The sequence below is a fragment of the Macrobrachium rosenbergii genome, chromosome 5 (assembly GCF_040412425.1).
Source record: "Macrobrachium rosenbergii isolate ZJJX-2024 chromosome 5, ASM4041242v1, whole genome shotgun sequence".
Classification (NCBI taxonomy): domain Eukaryota; kingdom Metazoa; phylum Arthropoda; class Malacostraca; order Decapoda; family Palaemonidae; genus Macrobrachium; species Macrobrachium rosenbergii.
This window is the reverse complement of record NC_089745.1, coordinates 24,145,294-24,166,034: the sequence shown is the minus strand read 5'-3', so window position 1 is coordinate 24,166,034 and position 20,741 is coordinate 24,145,294. Positions and strand designations below refer to the sequence as shown.

General features: G+C 39.4%; 1 protein-coding gene across 1 annotated transcript in view; it reads left to right on the top strand.

Annotated features, from left to right (window-relative positions):
- LOC136838899 (WAG22 antigen-like) overlaps positions 1 to 20,500 on the top strand; it is a 342,430-nt gene extending 321,930 nt beyond the window's left edge. The window contains exons 4-6 of the mRNA XM_067104592.1: positions 14,970 to 15,105; positions 15,949 to 19,257; positions 19,341 to 20,500. Coding sequence (XP_066960693.1) covers positions 14,970 to 15,105; positions 15,949 to 19,257; positions 19,341 to 20,500 — 4,605 coding nt within the window. The remainder of the gene's footprint in view (positions 1 to 14,969; positions 15,106 to 15,948; positions 19,258 to 19,340) is intronic.
- The last annotated feature ends 241 nt before the right edge of the window (positions 20,501 to 20,741 follow it).

The following is a 20,741-nucleotide window of genomic DNA, read 5'->3' as shown; positions in this document are numbered from 1 at the left end:
TCGTAACCCCACATTCAAGATTGCCATTTATTCCGTCAGAACTCGTGTAATATACTTTTACATGCAAGTCATCTAATATTCTTTACTGATTTATGTATTCTCGCTCCTTTTAATGACCGGAAATACTGTGGCCTTCGTAACGACGGCACTCTTCTTTCGCCAGTTTTTTCCCGTTTCCGTTCAGGGTCTGGCCAGATGAGAATAGCAAGTCTGTCTCATCGGCTCTAGGAAATGAAGTTATTATTTTCTGCTTATTCTTTCCTTTTTTGTGTAATTATATGTAAACAGGTTGAGGATATCAGTTACCAGTAATTTTCTTAAATTGGATTCTTACTCAGGGGGAAAGGCTTGCGAAAGGAAAAGTGTCAGTCAGTTAATCGTGATTCCCTCATTATCTCAGGCTGAAAATATGGATTACCTAACCGAATTGCAAGTCATCCCCCACCCCCAACCCCTTACCCAACTCGAAAGTAAAATAGAATCGTGTCATCTTCTCGGTTTTTAGCCTCGTCACGACTACGTACCGGGTTCGTTTCACCCAGAGGCCGTCGAGGAAAACCTGTTCTGTTTTTGAGGATCACTGATGAGAACGAAAGGAAAGAGACAGTTTGCGGTTACCCAATGCAAATTTATTTTGACTTGTTTATTCCTTTTATTTTCTAATGTAACATATTGCATGTATACTTAAAAGTTTTTTTGTCTAAAAATATTTATTTTAATATGCTCAAGGAGGCACCTTTCCCAAGACTGCTGATTGGCTTTCACTACTTTGACCGCAGAGGTGAAGAGCTTCGTGCTGTGCTTTGAAAAAGGGAAAGGTGTCATTACTAAACTATAATGACGATTGGGCAAAAGCGGGGAAGAAACTTTTAACACTACATCCATTTCGCTGAAAACAGCTTTCTTAGTTGGATGGTTTATATCTTAGTTACACGGCTTATATCAAGTATTATATTTTAGTGAGAATTCCTTTTTAAGAACAACGTCCCTTCATTTTCTTTCACTTGAGCAACGTTTATATCCGAGGTGACGATGGTCAGTAGTGCGTGTGTGCAAGACTTGTTTGGAGAGGCAAGAGACACTCAAAGATGCGCAGGTAGTCTAGTTATAACGACAAGGAAATTGTCACCGGGAGACGGCAATAAAGATTTGTGCCTCAGGTAAGACAGGTAAAAAGTAGTCTGGTTATTATGGCGTGAGAAATGAATGAATCTTTCTACAATTATTTCCTTTTATTATACAATGCGTTATAGATTCGCAGAAGGACAGTTGTTGAAGTATTGGAAATTGTAACAAGGCACAACTGGAACTTGGCTCTTGTAGATTTAAGGCAAGCTTTGTACGTAGGTGGTACAGAAATATGCAAATTGGGCCTGAGGAAAGTAAAGAACCTTGACAAATCACATAATTATTTTATCTGTATTGGTAAATTTAATCATATACACTTTTAAGAGGGGTGAGCGATAGTCAGAGACTAGAACTCTCTTTGTACATCGGCCAGTGGCTTACAGACTAAGATTTTGTCTCAAGTAAAACATCGTAAGGATTGATGTGTTTACAAGGAAAATTAAAAAGAATTTTAAAAAGTACAAATCCAAATTTTGATCGATCTGAGAATACCCATTAAATATGAATGCAACCACAGTAACTTTACCTCAACCATTATCATTTTGATGACTAGCGCACGTTTTATTGAGATAAAAGTAAAGGCAACCAGAAGTATCAATATTTGTATGATCCTGGCAGTCCCGTTCATCGCTCTCCTTTCACCCTCCAAAAAAAGAAGAAAAAGATGATGGATCATCCCGGACAGTCAACAGTAGATGAAGAGACAGAAGAGATTCGGCAAATATTTGTCTCTAATCATCTTTGTCAATATTGTTTATGTAGAGATATTATTTGGAGTTAATTCCACGAAACTTAATGAGATTGCTTTTACCCTGTGTCTTTGTTCTCTTGTTTTCCTTAGCTTTTGTTTGTGACGCTACAGCTTTTTGTTAGGTTATCTGTGTTTGTAATCGTTTTATTTAACGACACAATTTTATTTGTGCGCGCGTATTTTCAAATATTTCTTTTGCCATTTGTTCTGTAGGAATCATCCATACTAACAACGTTCATGAAACATTGATTTAACGGTGATGCCCGTTTACCGGAGTAGTTTTCAAGTCTATATTGATTAGCCATTTAAATTTTTAATGAAACCAGAAGAAAAAGCCAGAACATTCAGTCTTATAAAGAGGTTCGTCAAGAATTTGATGTATAAATGTAATTGTTCTTTCAGCCCTGTAGGGTTTATCCCTTTATGAAAATATGTGATGTCATTACAATAAGTACTGGGAAACCAAGGGTTTGGTTATGCTTATTGAAAATATCCTTTTCATGTGTATTTACCTTGTTCATTAAAAAAATACAGTAAGAAAAAGATATCATTTATAAAGTTGCTAGGTTCAATGGGAAAATAAAATTTTCTTATGAAGTCACCGATATCTTGGGACGAAGAGAGAAAGAAGGAATTTCTTTAGATTCCAGTGGTTTCGTGTGAAGAGAAACGAAAGCTAAACTAAAACAGGAACAGAAAAGTATGCATCTTAACCGCATTTGTAAGTCCGTCTTCGAACGAACGATCACGAGGGAGGAATAATCATCATTATTTGAGCCTGATAGTGTGCGTCAAATCTCGTGAAACTGCGAAAGGCATCACGAGTCGACGAGAGCGGAAAAGCGGTTTGGGTTGTAACAATTCAGATCTGCGAAGTACAAAGAGAGTAAAAGTAACCTTTCCTTTCGCGCACCCATTTTGGCCAGATGTTCTCGTATAAGGTTCCCTTTCTTTTCTTTTGTGTGTGTGTGTGTGAGTTTTATGTGTATGTGTGTACGTGCGCGCGCTTTTGTTTGCTTATTACTTTGTATCACTTACTTTCCTGTTGTGTGTGTGTGTGTGTGTGTGTGTGTGTGTATGCATACGTGAGCGCGTTTGAACAATGAAAATTTATCTTTTTCATACTGTTCATTACAAACTCATAAAATTTCAATACAACACATTATATGATAACCTTCGTGGATATATATGAAGTCAATTAGTTATTCGAAAACCTTAATGTACTATTGTTCCCCTTATTGATAGCTGAAAGATGAAAAGACTGAACTACGACGACTAGTACATGTTGTATGCTCGCTTTTCAATGGTGCGATGATTCATTTCTCTGAAAATCATTAACGAATCGCAAAAGGTCAGTAGTAACCTTCTCTCTCTCTCTCTCTCTCTCTCTCTCTCTCTAGTATTAAAAGCTACGTTTTATACCTTGTTTGCTTTCAATTATACTCCGGAAATTGTTCCATTCATTTTTATTTCGGCATTTGCTTTAATTATGTTACGAGTATGAGATGGCTCTCGCCGTTGACAAGGGTCCTTTAAAATGTATGACTTTCAATTGCACGAGTGTTACGCTGTTAGAAATGAAATCCGTCTCTCTCTCGGCAGTCTCTCTTTTTCTCTGTCTAACACTCTCACATGCGTGCATATTTTTATTCATTATTTCAATAACATTTTCTTTTAAATAAAGCCTGCAATTTCGTTTATATTTATTCTTTTCGCGGAAAGTAATCTTTGATACTGTTCTAGGTTTTTATTTTTCCGTGATCCAGATGGTAGTGAAATTATTAGGAAAACTTTACTGATGACTTGGTTATCTTTCACCTTCATAATATTGCCTCTTGCCCTTCACTGATATGAACTTTCGCAGAAACTTTGGTTAGAATGTACCATCATTGAAATCGTAAATCCTGATGAACAGACATTAAAAATATGATGACACACGACAGGCTTCAAGCGGCTGGAATGTTAGTGAATGATTCTATTCCTCTATTTTCGTATGAAAATTATTTTTTTTTACATTCCCTTCTGAACTTGACTCATCTTTCCACTCGTCCAAACAGCCGTTTTCTATTTGATCCCTACTAAGCTCAAGCCCAGGTAAAATATTCCCAATATCTCTTAAACAGTCTGTTCCGTCAAAGCGCTAGAAATAGTGCTTGTCGATAGTTTACATGCGGACTATCCACATAGACATACGAAGGTATGTTATATAACTATTTCAAACTTATTTTTCTTTAGTTTTTCATCCGTATCTTTTTATAAATGCAATTCACCTTCAGTAGGAAATCCCACAAACGGTCGAACAGGCTATCCATAGGATCTGACATAGAATTTTGCTTGAGATAGTGATCATGATCCTCAGCATTTTGTCAAAATTAATAATATTACCGATACAGTCCTTTGGAGTTCAGTATAATTTGATAGCGTTATCAATTAATACTTCATTATAAGCATTTACCTTCAACTGATTTTACACAAGTGAGTTTTAAGGGATTCGCTTGTTTAAATTTGAGGAGCTTCTGGTGCAACCTTCAATATGTATAAGTCTGAGGATGAAAACGTACAAGAAATTTTAATGGTATTCTTTTTTCTAAAGCATTTCCGTTTATTTTAATTCAGTATACCTGATTTGATCATGTCAAATAAAGCATTATATATCACATGAAACAAATAATTAGCCAAAGTTATCTTAGTTTTATTTTAGTAATCATTTTTATTAATTCCCGTAGTTTGAGGCGGATGATAGTATTTATAGCAAATATCAAATTTATATTGCTGTACATATTGAAAAGCGCGGAAGAACCAATTTAAAAGAAATGAAATGTCCACGACAAAAAAGGAGGTATTTGCATTATGTTTCGATGATTTTTTTGTTTAAAAAAAATGGTTTTACAAGAGATAATATAATAGGATGGATTCGGCAATTAAAATAAAATAAGAGCAAAAATCTCTTATGTTGAATGAACAAAAAAGAGATTGAGAAACATAATCACTCGACTCAATAATCATAACTTACATAGGAAAACAAAATGTCATAATGTCATTATTTCATGGGTAGAGAGAGTTACTCAGGCAAATTTAAAAGTCATCACATGAAGGTAGACTTCTTGCATCACCGGGTGACTTGAGACAAAGAGGAAGAAGATGGAAGGTTATCTCAAATTACCGAGCATGCTGCAAGTCGCTGAAGTTAAGTAGGAAAGTTAAGGCGCCCAAGTCCGGTTGCTAAAAGGAGCAGCCTCTTGAAAAGGAAAATACGGATCGAAATGCTCTCTCTCTCTCTCTCTCTCTCTCTCTCTCTCTCTCTCTCTCTCTCTCTCTCTCTCTCTTCAGTTGTGAGTTGCCCAGTTTGCATTTAGGTCCGTCTTTCTCTTTCGTAAAAAAAAAACATGGGTTTGTTTGCCATTGTTGGATATTCGACATTTCATGTTTGTTGCGCGGTTATTGTTTAGGCAACAATGAGATTTCATCATTATCTTCGGGTCCAGACATGAAAGAAATCAACAATGCATGTAACCCGTTCGCTAACAGACAATAGAAGTCATGGGCTTGAACTTGCAGTGATGGCACTAATAACACATATGATCGCTGGATACTTTATCAGTTTTTATTGTCCTTCGGTTCCCTGTATTCCTTTTATGGCCTTTCTTTAAAGTTTATGATGTCATTTTTTTTATTTACTTTTTTTTTTGCAAAGGACCTTGTTCTGGTTCATGTAACATAAAGCTTAACTGGTTGTCTTATTTCGGACACCATACTAAAAATAACCCTTTAATCTCTCTCTCTCTCTCTCTCTCTCTCTCTCTCTCTCTCTCTCTCTCTCTCTCTCTTAGCATTAGCGTTATAAACGAATAATTTTTTTACGAAAAGTGGATCTTGGTAAAAAAAAAAAAACTACGATCCTTTGATTAGCCAGCTTTTCCAGTCGCCCTGACATCTGCGTCTTGAAGGGGTGTTGTCAGTGAGGAGGAACGCTGTCTAGAATATCACTTTTGGAAATCTACTGCTAATATTCTTATAATCTTCCCTTTTAAGACAGGTATCGCTGCCGCTTCGCCCTCTATTAAGTTCCCTTAGCTCTTTGTTTTATTTTTCTTTGTGAATGGGATAGTTACGAGCGCTGGATCGACCTTCGAATCAAACGCATGAGACCAGAATGTCTGATTTTCTCCATAATGACTCTCTGGTGATCTCTCATGATTCTTTTATCTCGTGTTGAGGGTTCTTTTCTATCTGTTCTATTTATATAATATAAAACTTTGGGATAAAGGCGGTGGATAGATTTGTATGAAACTTGATAGTCCTTGACCTCCAAAAAGGAAAAATTATGAAGCTCAAAAGTAAGTTCCCTATAAATTCTCCGTTACGTTTGTTGTTTTATTTATTAACCACTAGGATTTTATTATTCCTTCTCCTGTAAGATAGTGTGTCTGTCTTTTCTGTTACAAATTTAAAGATATTCACATGGGAGGACATTGATTAAATCGTAAAATAATTAGTGACGGACTTGTGATACACAGTAAACGAAAAACACGCTTGGACGATTCTGGAGTTACGTAAATTCCCGTGGCTTGGAAAATCGGTAGGAAAATGCATGTCATCCGAAAAAATTAAATGTTTTTCAGATATACAAAAGTCATACGAATAGGGAATTTTTTAATGGAAATATTTCAAATTAATGAAGGTTTGATTGCGACACGACATGTCAGGTAAAAGCTAATGGTACGAACCCCTTTTTCATCCCCCTCTCTCTCTCTCTCTCTCTCTCTCTCTCTCTCTCTCTCTCTCTCTCTCTCTCTCTCTCTCTCTCTCTCTCTCTGTGTTTCCTAGAAAAGGCAAGAGCTCTTTATTTCTTACGTGACAATGTAAGGGCTTTGAAGTTTCGTAAACACCCTCTGCTAATTGGGTTCAAAACAGCCACTCAGGTGAAAATGGATGCGTTGATTAATCTTTTTGTCGAGTATGACAGAAGTTGTCGGGTTGAATGTCAAGAAAAAAACACTATAGATGCCCAGTTTCCCTGTTTTAGCCGCCAGGTTTTTTCTGATAGGTAAATACACAGAAAACAAGATATAACGTTTTGCTAAGGTTAGTAAGTATGCTTATTATTAGGCTACAGCAGTAGAAGATTCCACACGTGAAATAAATATCAAATGAAGAAGACACTCAAAAAATATAGTAGCAGAAAATAGCTGCGTCACCTGGGAGCCAAACGTTATTCTCTTAAATCAGGAGGTTCTGCCATAGAAGCGTCCACGAACAACGAAAACTTTAAAGCGTTGTGCAGTGTTAGAGTGAGCTTATTTTTACCTCTTACTATATACTGATACCTATCGTGTTGTCTATCATGTCAGCAAACTGACAAGCATTATAAAATCAGTCCTTTCATCTTTGCCTCCAAAGAAAAAATAATAATGACGGGAGTGTATAATTTGTATTTAGCATAAATTTCACTATAGCGTTCACGGTTCTTTATTACGTGTTTTGCAGAATTGCAAGCTATCAATATTTTTCGCAAATTGTACACAGTTTCATGAAACAAGCCAGATGCACACCAACGTGACGAACAGGAAGCCAGAGAAAAAATGCCCTTATAAGGAAGGGAAAAAATGAGAGGAAATAGATGATAACGGAATGAGACAAAATGTTGAGAAAATTAGATATCCATAAAGTTAAGTTATTTGGACAGATTTAGGACTTAATATCCTAGTGGACTGAGCAAGAGAAGGAATTCATAAATCAGATAGCGGAAGTTTATTCAAGTGGCAGAGAAAGTCATGAAAAGACCCACTCTCTCTGTGCTTATCCAATTATTTTGGTTATTTATACGTTGAGAAATAATGAAGTCTTCGTGTTGATTTACTTTATTTACCGGTAAACGCATAGGCGGAAACGAATGTTGGCATGTATTGCTTCTGTGGCAGAGAAGCTCCTTCCTCATTGTTTGATTTGCTGAAATTAATTATTCAACCAAAGAACAATGTTTCGACTAGACCCTAACTCCAGTTATTTGGTTGAGAAGACAGCTAATGTTGATAACTTCATCATGCAATCCACTTTGAACAACATAAGATTTTTGATATTTTGATAATCATGAATTTTGTCGGACTTTCTTTTCATTTTTAGTTAGATCCACAGTTATCACTACTTTTTAGTTTATCACTTTTTCAGATTTATGTCATTATTTGCAGTTTTTTCATTCAAATATTTCTGTAGATTTACCAGTAGTTTGCAGTTCTCCAATTGATGAAAAACTTTGCGTCAAGGTTGAAAAGATTAATACTGATGTGGGTGATTTATGTGAGATAGTAATCAAAGTTAGTGAGAGATATTATGCAAAAACGGTTTGAACTCGAAACAAATGTTAAATGAACTTTCGCTGTGACCTGCTGACACCAGAGGAGGAGCAACAGTATTTTTTTTTTATTTCAGACTCCTAGATAAGACATGAAAATTTTGTTGTATTCCGATAGGTACCATTAATATTGCGTGGATCTCGTATATTTTTCGTGAGTCATTTTTTATTTGATTCGCTTTCCCTTTCTCTTTCTCTCCGCTGTGCTTAATTTTTTCATAATTTTCTTAACCCTTCACGAGGTAGATGATGGGGGAAAAGTTGTATCTCCTTCTCGCTCTTGCAACATTTGTAATTAAGCTAGAGAAATTATTATTATTATTATTATTATTATTATTATTATTATTATTAACGATGATTACAAAATCCTTGTCACATGTGGTACTGTTTTGTTCATAATAATTTAAATGAAAAAAATATAATTCCATTGAGCATCACTTATTTACAATGAAAAATCCCGTTCAGGTAAGCGATGAAATAAAATTTAATGCTTCAAGAATATTGAACCAATCTGGAATAGCCTGACGTAAAGAAGAAAAGCATAGAAATCGACTTATTATCGTGACCGCCAGCAGTCGTCACTTCCTTTGACGTGAACTTAAGGCTAGAAAGTTACTTTTTTTTATCGTGCTTCAAAGGGCTCCGTAAATCTCTCCGTTCTTCCATTCAGGCACCAAAATTGCATTCGTTTTCCTTTCTAAAGTCTTAGTGCTTGCAAGGGAAGAGCCGCGGTCTCCTCATTCTAGGTCATCGCAGGTCAGACTCATAAAGACTTTCACTCTTTCCTTCACTGTAATATGCGATAATTTGCAATCACCTGTGGTCGGAATTTTGAAGGGTTGCAACATTCCTTTCCGTTAAAAATGGTTGGGAAAGATGCAAGCCGCATTCTGTCTGGTAGGGAATTTATAAAAAAGTAAATAATTTTTACAGAAAGATTACTATTATTCATTCCATTCATTAGCAATAGATGTGAGACATACAGATGAAAATAATTTCGTCCAACAGGAAATGGAGAGAAAGACAAGCGATGAGCCAGAGAAAGTGTCAGGCAAGCCTATTTGAGGTGAAAGCTGTTTCTGTGTGCTTGTGACTCACATGATAGGTGTTTGTGCATGAGCTGTTATGATGGGGAATTCATCCTCAATTACTTATTTGGTAATTTGCTTTTACAGTAATAGGGGTTACACTCTTCTTTGGAATAGCATGGCTTGACGGTGAGAGAATGTAGTGACATCAAAATAACATTGATATTATACTTTAGTTAAGGTGTTTACTGTCTTTTCCTTAATAAAAGATCAGTTGGGCGTACACCTTAATGCCCTTATGTACCCAGCCCCAAAAGAAAAATGAAAGAGGATGGTAGGGGAAGAGTGCGCCTAAACCACAAGAAAGCCGTGAACCCTCTTCATAATAGAAAGAGGTCATGCATTTCTAAGAAAACAGATGAGAGAGTATTCCATTGCTTGACCAAACAAGTTAGTGCGAGGATGGCTGATTACAGAGTAGAGTCCTTTGTTCATATGTTTCATATATCCATACATACAGATGTGTATTCCTGCACGTACATACGTCCATACGTACATACATGCATATATATATATATATGTGTGTATATATACATATATATTATATGTGTTTGGCGGGGGGCGATTGCTTGAACTGTATAGCCTTCTTTACTTGGGTCCGGCAAATGCTGGTACCCATTTACAGTTGGGTAGACTGGTGGGTGGTAAACTTTGAGCGAACTACAAATGTAGCAATCCCAGTTTACTACTGAACTACAGTGCCCACTGCTCCATCCCTAGTTCTGAGGGATAGTAAGGTGGTGTGTCAGTGAAAATCTATCAGACTTGTGCAGTATCTGGTCTTGTGACCAACAGCGGAAAAAATACCCGACGACACTGCTGAGCCACAACGACACTTCCAGGCACGCATATATATATATATATATATATATATATATATATATATATATATATATATATATATATATATATATATATATATATATATATTTCGCCATAAAATTATAGAAATTCTTTCCTTAATATTGAATTGCTTGCGTCATCCCATGCAAGTGATATGAATGGAATCCAAACATTATTGTAACGCCGCTGGATCTCACTTAACATGAAAGTGGCAGTATATGCTCTCTGCCGACTTAACTTATAAACATCAGAACTGCAGTGTGCATTGAAAGGTTTTATTTCCATAAGTAGAGATTGTTTCATCATTACCATCGCCTTTAACGCCATGGGACACTTAGGTCAATGTGAAATTCTGCCACTCAATTTTTTTCTGTGCTTATCTTCCACAAATCTTCACTCGTATCCAGCCTACCTTCTTATCCAAGTAGTTGTGTTTCTTCTAGCCTTTCTAGTGCCCACAGACGCCCACCTGACACTATCAGTACTGTTCTCCCAAGGGTTGTACGAAGGAAATATCAGAGCCATCTCGATCTTATTATCTCATCGGAATATGTAACGCCAGTATTGTTCCCAGTGGTATTATTTCTAACTTTGTCCAGCCGTCTGGCTCCTGATAATTTCCTAAAGCTGCATTCTGAAATCGACAGGGTTTTTTTATAGTTTTATTGTCATACCATGATTCATATCCATATAACTAAACAGATCGAACTAGCCGTTGGTAGTCTTTCTTTCTTTTGCAGTTTTAATCTATTTACTTTCCAAAACTTTTGCAGCTGCCCATTGTTTTATTTGCATTTAAAGTCTTTCACTAAATTTCACCACAAGATAACCTGCACTGGATATTATTGTCCTCAGATATTTGATGAAAGATTCAACCTCATTATTCCTTTCTCCATTTAATGTTTTAATGTCATTTCATCCCTTTGTGCATGCTCTGTCCTCTTTACATCTGTTTTCTTAGATTTATTTTTAATACTATCTACCTATATATATTGTTCTTTCTGTTAAGTAACCTTAGTAACTTTTGTGGCATTATGGTGAGTATAATAGCAGGTGGTTTCTAAAACTGCAAATCAGTTTTGATATTTAGTTGCGAAAGCCACTTGATGTTCAACCTCAAGAACCTTTATTACTGTATTAAATCTAGCTGCTCTGTCAACTTTCTTAGGGTGTGCATTCAATTTCAACGTTACTGTGGCAACGACAAGTTGATGACTACGGCCGACACATGCTTCTCTGTAACTCCTAGCATTCCTCAGTGTTCTTTTTCTGTCTCGATTAATAGCTATGTGATCTGTTTGGTTTCTGTAACTGCCACCTGGAGATATCTAAACATATGTATAGATGTACTTATGTTGAAAGAGTTCTTCCAAGAAATTGTTCCTACAGATAAGTTTTATGACTGTAAAACGTGACACAGAGAATGTGGGACAGGGAATTGGACATTTAAGTTTGTAGATCTAACTGGGAAATATTATTTGAATTCTTTTCTCAACGCGACAAACTTAGATGAATCTACTTCCTCATGTTTTTTGTTTTTTTTTCACGGAGAGCATGAATCCTATTTGGATGAATTAGGGAGTTTTTTAGTGGGCGGATTGTACTTGGATGTATATTTCTTAGCTGTAAAAGTAATAATAATAATAAAAATAATAATTATTATTATTATTATTATTATTATTATTATTATTATCATTATTATTGTCACGAATTTTCATTTCTTTTCTTTATGACATTTGATGACCTTTGGATGCCTTTTCTGTCACCTTTGCTGCACTTTGATGTCCCCCGTTGGACGTGACCTCAGGTCTTTGGCTTTTTACGAGCTCTTTGTCATGCTGGGTCTCTCTCACTGTGTCAATGCGTTCCTGTCCATAAAAGTGTTTATCTCTATGTCTCTGGTTGTTCCACTGTTGTAGAATGTCACCTTTTTTCGATCCTGTTGCGCTTGGAGTTTGATCATTGTTTTAAGATTGTAAAAATAAGAGATAAATTCCATCGATATGTTTTGTTTTGTCTATATAAATTGTGCGGAGTTATTTTAGAAAAGTGAACTCTGATAGGGTGCCTTGTGCCATTTTCCTATATTGCAGCGCTAAATAAAAATGAACATCTGATACATAAAAGGATGCATTTAGCGTGCATGTTCACCGTATGTATGCAAGCATCGGTGGAGGAGAGAGAGAGAGAGAGAGTCTCCGCAATGGCATACAAAGAAGCCGAGTGCAACATGTTCACATCCTCAGGCACAGTAAGAGGAATTGTTAGTATCAACTTTTTATCTGAAAATCTTTTGAATTTGCATGGGTCCAACACCACCGCCTTTGCTGTGCAACACAGAAAAGAAAGAAACAAATGGAAAAAAGCTCGATCTCCTCGTGTGCGTAGAGGTCTGTTACGCGATGCTGTTTTCCGTCTCTCCCGCGTGAGAAATGAACTGATCCACTCCGTGGGAAAAACGGGACAAAGAAGCCGAGTATATTTTGATCTTTTGTCTTTCTCGATGTTTACTTGATCTATAAATCATTCTGCCACGAAATTATACAGATTAAAACCCAGGGTACATGCCCGTAAATATTTGCTTTCCAAAGTAATCCGGATTGGCGTACATTTATATTTCACTAGCCGGCAACTCTGTCTTATTTCTGGTATTGCCAGTCAGCTCAGTGTAGGCATCCCGTTTGTATGTAGCTCACAGGTTCGCTCGGACCCGGTATTGCTTCTACTTTTCGCATCTCCCTGGGTTTTCCCGATTCATTCCATTGTGCAATCAGATGTAGAGATATTATCCTATTCTATCTTGCGGGGCTTTACGTGATATTTTGGTTTTACTTTTTTCAGTCTTTATGTACAAGAAGGCTTTCAAGTACTAATTCTTGTTTCTGTAATCGACGATTACTGGAGGCGTTATGATGATGATGAGTATTATGATAATAATTCAAGCTGCATCCATTACTTATAAATGTTATTTATCAGGATAATTTTACTGCGGTGCTGTAACAGTATTTTCTTATATTAAGCTGTTATTGTTAGTCTAAAAGACCAAATATTATTTAAATAACTCAAGCCTCCAAGGAAGTTGGGAATAGAGGGCTTACATGTGAATAGAGAATAAAAATAAATATATAGAATTGTCAGACATATTTACAGGCATACATAAAGTTGGAGAATAAGTAAGAAAAATCCAGTAAGTGTTCAGAGAGCTTTAAAATCATTCCTATGTGGCACTGTGTAAAATGTGGGATAGCCACCCATGCATAGATCCAGTCCCTATATATGATTTTATGAATGTACGGGCGGTATTATTTTAATAGAATATGTATTGATCCAATAAATATTTCGTTAAAAATAGCTACGTTTAAATTTTCCCTGTCGTTTTTTGGTTAGATATATAGCCATCAGCATATTTCTGTTGTGGATGACTTTAGTAGTTGCAACGCCGGTTTACAGTAAGTCAATCAGACAGTCATTTGCTGAATGTGTGCACGGGTGTGATGTCTAATGTTGGAAAAATAACTGTAACGTTGAATAGGATATATGGGAATAAGAATATTTAATTTAAGTGTTGCGAGGAGGAGTAATAGGTCACTTAGAGAGAGAGAGAGAGAGAGAGAGAGAGAGAGAGAGAGAGATGAATAGAAATTTACAGGTTAAAATTGTTTCGTTTACTCTTTTGGAAATTAGAACCTGTTATAAAAAAAGATGTGTTGAGATTAAGAAATCATTTATCGTAATTGTTAAAATATTTGATATGCGAAGAGATTAATGGTGAAGAACTGAACATAGCTGTTCAAATAATGAAAATCACTGGGAGTGGAATTCTCTTGATAAGTGACGGCAAAGTTTCTTCTGACAAGACGAAATTAATTGAATCACAAAATACTGTACTCTGCCGCTCACATTCAGGCATGAACTTATCTTTACAACATTTTTCTAGGTTTTAGAACGAGGCAGTCATATGTCACTACCAAATCATTATTCGTATAGTATTATCCCTGATAAATGCCTTATTATTATTATTATTATTATTATTATTATTATTATTATTATTATTATTATTCTTATTATTATTAATTATTATTATTCTGGTTTAGAATCTCTTTTTGGTCATTTGTATCATCTCTTAATGCATTCGGAAGAAAATCATTTTGTAATGGTAGTGGGAGATGGATTTAACGCTTCTGCAGGACTTCTACTTGATGCATTACCATACACAACTCTGAGACTTTCTTTAGAGTACAGTTTATCGGCAGAACGATATGTCACTGACATTCAGTCGCTGATTTAAAAATGAACAGGGTTATCTACTTCTGTGTAGCTTTAGTAACCACGGGAATTTTTAAAATAACAATGTGAAGATCATTACATACTTTGTCATTCGTCAGTCTTTTGATTTTCTATTTTTTTTTTTCGACTAGGTACGTTGAAATCTAGGTTAATGATACAATCTCTTATTTTTGTTGACCAGGGGCAGAGAACACTGGGTAAGACTGCTAAATTTAGATGCCCCTAATATCGCTGGATAATAGTTTTGCCTTTTAGGCATGGATATTTTGGTTTTTAGGGGCTTAGTTTCCTCTGCAGTTTACATGAGATATTTTCACTCAAAGACTGTTATAGATGGCTTTGCTTAACTGTTTCTCTGCATACGTTTTAGTCTTCTTTTGACAGATGAAAAATGCAATATTGAGAGACATGAGTTGATCTAATTTTTTTCCAGGTTTGCGGTTTGTTATTTGTAAAGGATATTCTATGGGGCTATGTTTGCACCCGATAATCTCAGCTTATTTTTTTTTTTTTTTACCAGGTCATAGCACTATGGACGGTAACGCTGTGTTTCAGTGCAGAATCAAACATTCGTGTTGTGAAGGCAACTAGCGAAACCCTCGAAGAAGCAACGAAAAAGGTCTCCGAAAAAGAAACAAAAGTAGAAAAAAGAAAAGGTTAGTTATTTTCATCTGTTTTAATAGTCTAGATTGTACTGTCACTATTCACATGATTAATTGTGTTTTCATTACTGACATGAAAGGCCTGACTTTTAACCAATTCACCACATTACCTCTTTCGATAAACATAACGCCGATCGGGTTTCTAAGAGCAACTTTCAATAAGATGTTAATGCTTATTTTGTAATGCCAAGGTCGGTGGTGATGGATAGCCTTATGAGCATACTTAACCTGTACCAACAGAAAGCTAGAAATGGGAGGCGAAGTGTGTGTTTACTGTATTAAATGTAACAGCTGGTGTATTTGTCCATGTGATGAATGATGTTAGATTCAGTACAAAATTTCCCAGAAGAAAGTAATGTAAGTTTTAATTGAAATTAAGGCTCTTGAAACCTTGGCAACCTATGTAATGCTTATCTTTTGAGTTTCTCCTGATTAAATGACGATCTAATGCCTTAAGAGTCAGTATGTTTGAACAAGAATAGAAGGGAACTGTCACAGGTATTATTTGGGCTCTGTTACGAAGGAGCTCCTTAAGATGCACTAGGACCAAAGCTGTGCAGATGTTAAGGGTGGTTCTTTTGAGAATATTGTCTTAATTTGCGGATTGAAATCCGAGTTTATTTTCATTATTATAAGTTTGTTACATAATTTTTTGTAGTACTGTTAAATACTACGACAGGTACTTTTACCTCCTACAGCAATATTGTCCTAACGGCAAATTAATATTTTTACCAACCAGGTTATCTTCATTATGCTTATTAATTTTACTCATTCAGGGAAAAAAATTAAGTGGGACAGCATTTTTGTAACTATTATTATTATTAACTTGTTTTTCAGCTGACAGTGGGAACATCCCTCCTCCCCCTCTGTACAGCTTACCTGGAGATCAATCTCTCCCTGTTCAGCCTTTACCCTTGGAGGCATTCCAGCAGTCGACTGGTCAGCTAAGTACGGGATTCAGCGGACCTCCTCTGGACATTCCACAACCTACCTCAACATATTTTGCACCAACTGCACCTCATGGGTCTACAGTCAGTGGTCCTAACGTCGTCAGTTTTGGTTTAGCTGATGCTGTCACACCTTCCAGCATATACAAGACACCCATATCTACCCCAGGTCCAGGATATACTGCCCCAACAGGCAGCACTGCGGGAAGCCTTGGTTCCTTTGCTTCAGGAACCGGAAGCGTTCTCGGTGGTGAAGCGTCTGGAGCAGCCACATTTACTCCAAGTCAGCCATATAATGCTCCATCAGGTTCTTTTAGCCAGTCCTTTAGCATACCAACAGGACCAAGTCAGTCCTATAATGCAGGAGGAATAATTATTACTATTGCAGGTAGCAATGGTGTTGGAGGAGGAGGAGTAGGAGGAGGAGGAGGAATAGGAGGAGGCTATGGAGGAGATGTGTTAGGTGGGAGTGGGGGAGGTGCAGGAGGATTTGGAAGTGGAGTTTCTCTTGGAAAGGATGATGGATATGCAGGCGGTGCAGCTGCCAGTGCAGGAGTAGGACTGGGAGGTGGAGGAGGAGGAGGAGGAGGCTATGCAGGAGATATTTTAGTTGGGGGTGGGGGAGGAATAGGAGGGTTTGGAAGTGGCGTATCCCATGGAAAGGGTGATGGATATGCAGGAAGTGCAGCTGTTAGTGCAGGAGTAGGACTGGGAGGAGGAGGCGGAGATATTTTTGCTGGGAGTGGGGGAGGAGTAGGAGGATTTGGAAGTGGAGTATCCCTAGGAAAGGGTGATGGCTATGCAGACAGTGCAGCTGTTAGTGCAGGAGTAGGACTGGGGGGAGGAGGAGGAGGAGATATTTTTGTTGGGAGTGGGGGAGGAGTAGGAGGACTTGGAAGTGGAATATCCCTAGGAAAGGGTGATGGCTATGCAGACAGTGCAGCTGTTAGTGCAGGAGTAGGACTGGGAGGAGGAGGAGGAGGAGACATTTTTGTAGGGAGTGGGGGAGGAGTAGGAGGATTTGGAAGTGGAGTATCTCTAGGAAAGGGTGTTGGATATGCAGACAGTGCAGGGGTTAGTACAGGAGTAGGACTGGGAGGAGGAGGAGGAGGAGACATTTTTGTAGGGAGTGGGGGAGGAGTAGGAGGATTTGGAAGTGGAGTATCTCTAGGAAAGGGTGTTGGATATGCAGACAGTGCAGGGGTTAGTACAGGAGTAGGACTGGGAGGAGGAGGAGGAGGAGGAGACATTTTTGTAGGAGTGGGGAGGAGTAGGAGGATTTGGAGTGGAGTATCTCTTGTTGGATATGCAGACAGTGCAGGGGTTAGGAGGAGTAGGACTGGGAGGAGGAGGAGGAGGAGACATTTTTGTAGGGAGTGGGGAGGAGTAGGAGGATTTGGAAGTGGAGTATCTCTAGGAAAGGGTGTTGGATATGCAGACAGTGCAGGGGTTAGTGCAGGAGTAGGACTGGGAGGAGGAGGAGGAGGAGGAGACATTTTTGTAGGGAGTGGGGGAGGAGTAGGAGGATTTGGAAGTGGAGTATCTCTAGGAAAGGGTGTTGGATATGCAGACAGTGCAGGGGTTAGTGCAGGAGTAGGACTGGGAGGAGGAGGAGGAGGAGACATTTTTGTAGGGAGTGGGGGAGGAGTTGGAGGATTTGGAAGTGGAGTATCTCTAGGAAAGGGTGTTGGATATGCAGACAGTGCAGCTGTTAGTGCAGGAGTAGGACTGGGAGGAGTTGGAGGAGGAGATATTTTTGTAGGGAGTGGGGGAGGAGTAGGAGGATTTGGAAGTGGAGTATCTCTAGGAAAGGGTGTTGGATATGCAGACAGTGCAGCTGTTAGTGCAGGAGTAGGACTTGGAGGGAATGGTATAGTTGGTGGTGGTGGAGGCTATGGTGAGTCTGTAGGTATCAATGGGGGAAGTTTAGGATCTGGTTTGTCCCATAGTCTTGGTGGAACTGGAGGGCTTGGAGGTAGTGGAGGAGGGTATGGAGGTGGATTAGGAGTGAGCTCTGGAGTGGGATTTGGAGGGGTGTCTGGTGGTCTTGGAGGAGGAGGCTTAGGAGGTGTGATATCTAGTGGAAAAAGTGGAGGAGGAGGATATGGAGGTGGTTCTATTGGTGTTGTAGGAGGAGGAGGAGGCTTACAAGGTGATATATCAATTGGAAAAGGTGGGGGAGGAGGGTTTGGAAGTAGTTCTTTTGGTGTGGGAGGAGGAGGCCTAGGAGGAGGGTTATCAGTTGGCAAAGGTGGGGCAGGAGGATATGGAAGTAGCTCCATTGGTGTTGGTGGAGGAGGCTTAGGTGGAGAGGTATTAGTTGGCAAAGGTGGGGGAGGAGGGTATGGAACCAGTTCCATTGGTGTTGGTGGAGGAGGCTTAGGTGGAGAGGTATTAGTTGGCAAAGGTGGGGCAGGAGGGTTTGGAAGCAATTCCATTGGTGTTGGTGGAGGAGGCTTAGGTGGAGGGGCATTAGTTGGCAAAGGTGGGGGAGGAGGGTACGGGAGCAGTTCCATTGGTGTTGGTGGAGGAGGCTTAGGTGGAGAGGTATTAGTTGGCAAAGGTGGGGGAGGAGGGTTCGGAAGCAGTGCCATTGGTGTTGGTGGAGGAGGCTTAGGAGGAGGGGTACTAGTTGGCAAAGGTGGGGGAGGAGGGTATGGAAGTAGTTCCATTGGTGTTGGAGGTGGAGGTTTAGGAGGAGGAATATTAGCTGGAAAAGGAGTTGGAGGAGGGTATGGAAGTGGTTTAGCTAATGTAGGTGGAGGAGGTGGTGGCATAGCTATTGGAAAAGGTGCAGGATTTGGAGTTAGTAGTGGAGGAATATCCGTTGCAGGTGGGATTTCAACTGGAAAAGGAGGGTATGATGGATCCAGTTCTCTGGCTGTTGGAGGAGGACTAGGTGGTAGTGGATTTGGTATAAGTGGAGGAAGTAGTTATGGAGGTTCTCATGGAACGGGAGGAGGGTTTGGAAGCAGTTTATCTGTTGGAGGAGGGAGTAGTTATGCGGATGCTTTTGTCGGTGGAGGAGACTTTGGACATGGAGGTATTGGGCATACTACTGGAGGAAGTGGAGTAGGCTATGGAGGCAGTTCTGTTCATGGAGGAGGGGGTCTTGGCATTGGTGGAATAAATGTAGGATTTGGAGAAAGTGCTCATGTCAGTGGTGGGGGAGGGGTTTTAGGAGGAAGTGGAAGTTATGGTGGGGGTCTGTTGGTGTTGGAGGTGGAGTAGGTGGTGTTGGAGGTGGAGTAGGAGGTTTTGGAGGATTTTCTGGTGGTACAGATGGTGTCATTGGTGGTGTTATAGCATCACCGGTTCCTGATCTTCCAAGCTCATCATATGGAGCACCAGGAAGTGTTGCCAGTGCCTTCGGAGGATCAAGTCTTGGTTCCTCCATTGGAGTTCCTACAGTTCCATCTTCTTCATACGGAACACCTTCAGTACCTTCTTCTTCATATGGAGCACCCTCAGCATTTGATTCATCACTTGGAGTACCATCAACTTTTGACTCTTCATTTGGAGCACCTGAAATTGGCAGTTCATATGCAGCACTTGGACCTGATATACCATTAGGTAATCTGCCTACCCCTAGTTCTTCTTATGGAGCACCAGCAATTTCTGGTTCATCCTTTGGAGGGGCTCCTGTTCCAAGTTCTTTTGGGACGCCATCTGTTCCAAGTTCTTCATTTGGAGGTCCTGAATCCATTGGGTCCTCTTACAGTGCTCCCATAGCACCATCTGGAGAATCATTTTCTGTTGGCCACAGTGCAGGTGGTTCTGTTAGTTCTACTTTTGATGTAATCCATTTAGATGATCATGGGGACCATGGCCATGGGGGGGACACTGCTTGTGTACACCATGGACACGATGTCCATGGAGGCAGCCATCATGGAGGAGGTGGAGGTGGTTTTGATCACCATGGAGGAGGTGGGGGTGGTTTTGATCACCACGGAGGTGGTGGGGGTGGTTTTGATCACCACGGAGGAGGAGGAGGTGGTTATGGAGGAGGATCTGGAGGGGACCATTTTGGAGGAGGAGGTTTTGATCACCATGGAGGAGGTGGAGGTGGATTTGATCACCATGGAGGAGGTGGAGGTGGTTTTGATCATCATGGGGAGGAGCAGGTGGCTATGGAGGAGGATCTGGAGGGGGCCATTTTGGAGGAGGTTTTGATCACCATGGAGGAGGTTTTGATCACCATGGAGGAGGTGGAGGTGGATTTGATCACCATGGAGGAGGTGGAGGTGGTTTCGATCATCATGGAGGAGGAGGAGGTGGCTATGGAGGAGGTTCTGGAGGAGTCCATCTTGGAGGAGGAGGCTTTGATCACCACGGAGGTGGAGGTTTTGAACACCATGGAGGAGTGGGAGGCTTTGATCACCATGGAGGAGGAGGCGGTTTTGAACATCACGGAGGAGGAGGTTATGGTGGGGGTTCTGTAGGTGCTCATCTGGGGGGAGGTTTTGGGGGTTTTGGTGCCACTGGAGGTGGAGTAGGAGGTGGTTATGGAGGGGGCTATGGTGGAGGAGGAGGTTATGGAAGTAGCTATGGTTATGGAGGTGCTGTTGGTGGATATGGAGGCGGATATAATGCGGTCTCATACATTCCAGTGTCATCACAAAGCCGACCTAAAAAGCCCAAGAAATCATTTAAGGGTATTTTCGACAAATTCAAGAAGTGGTT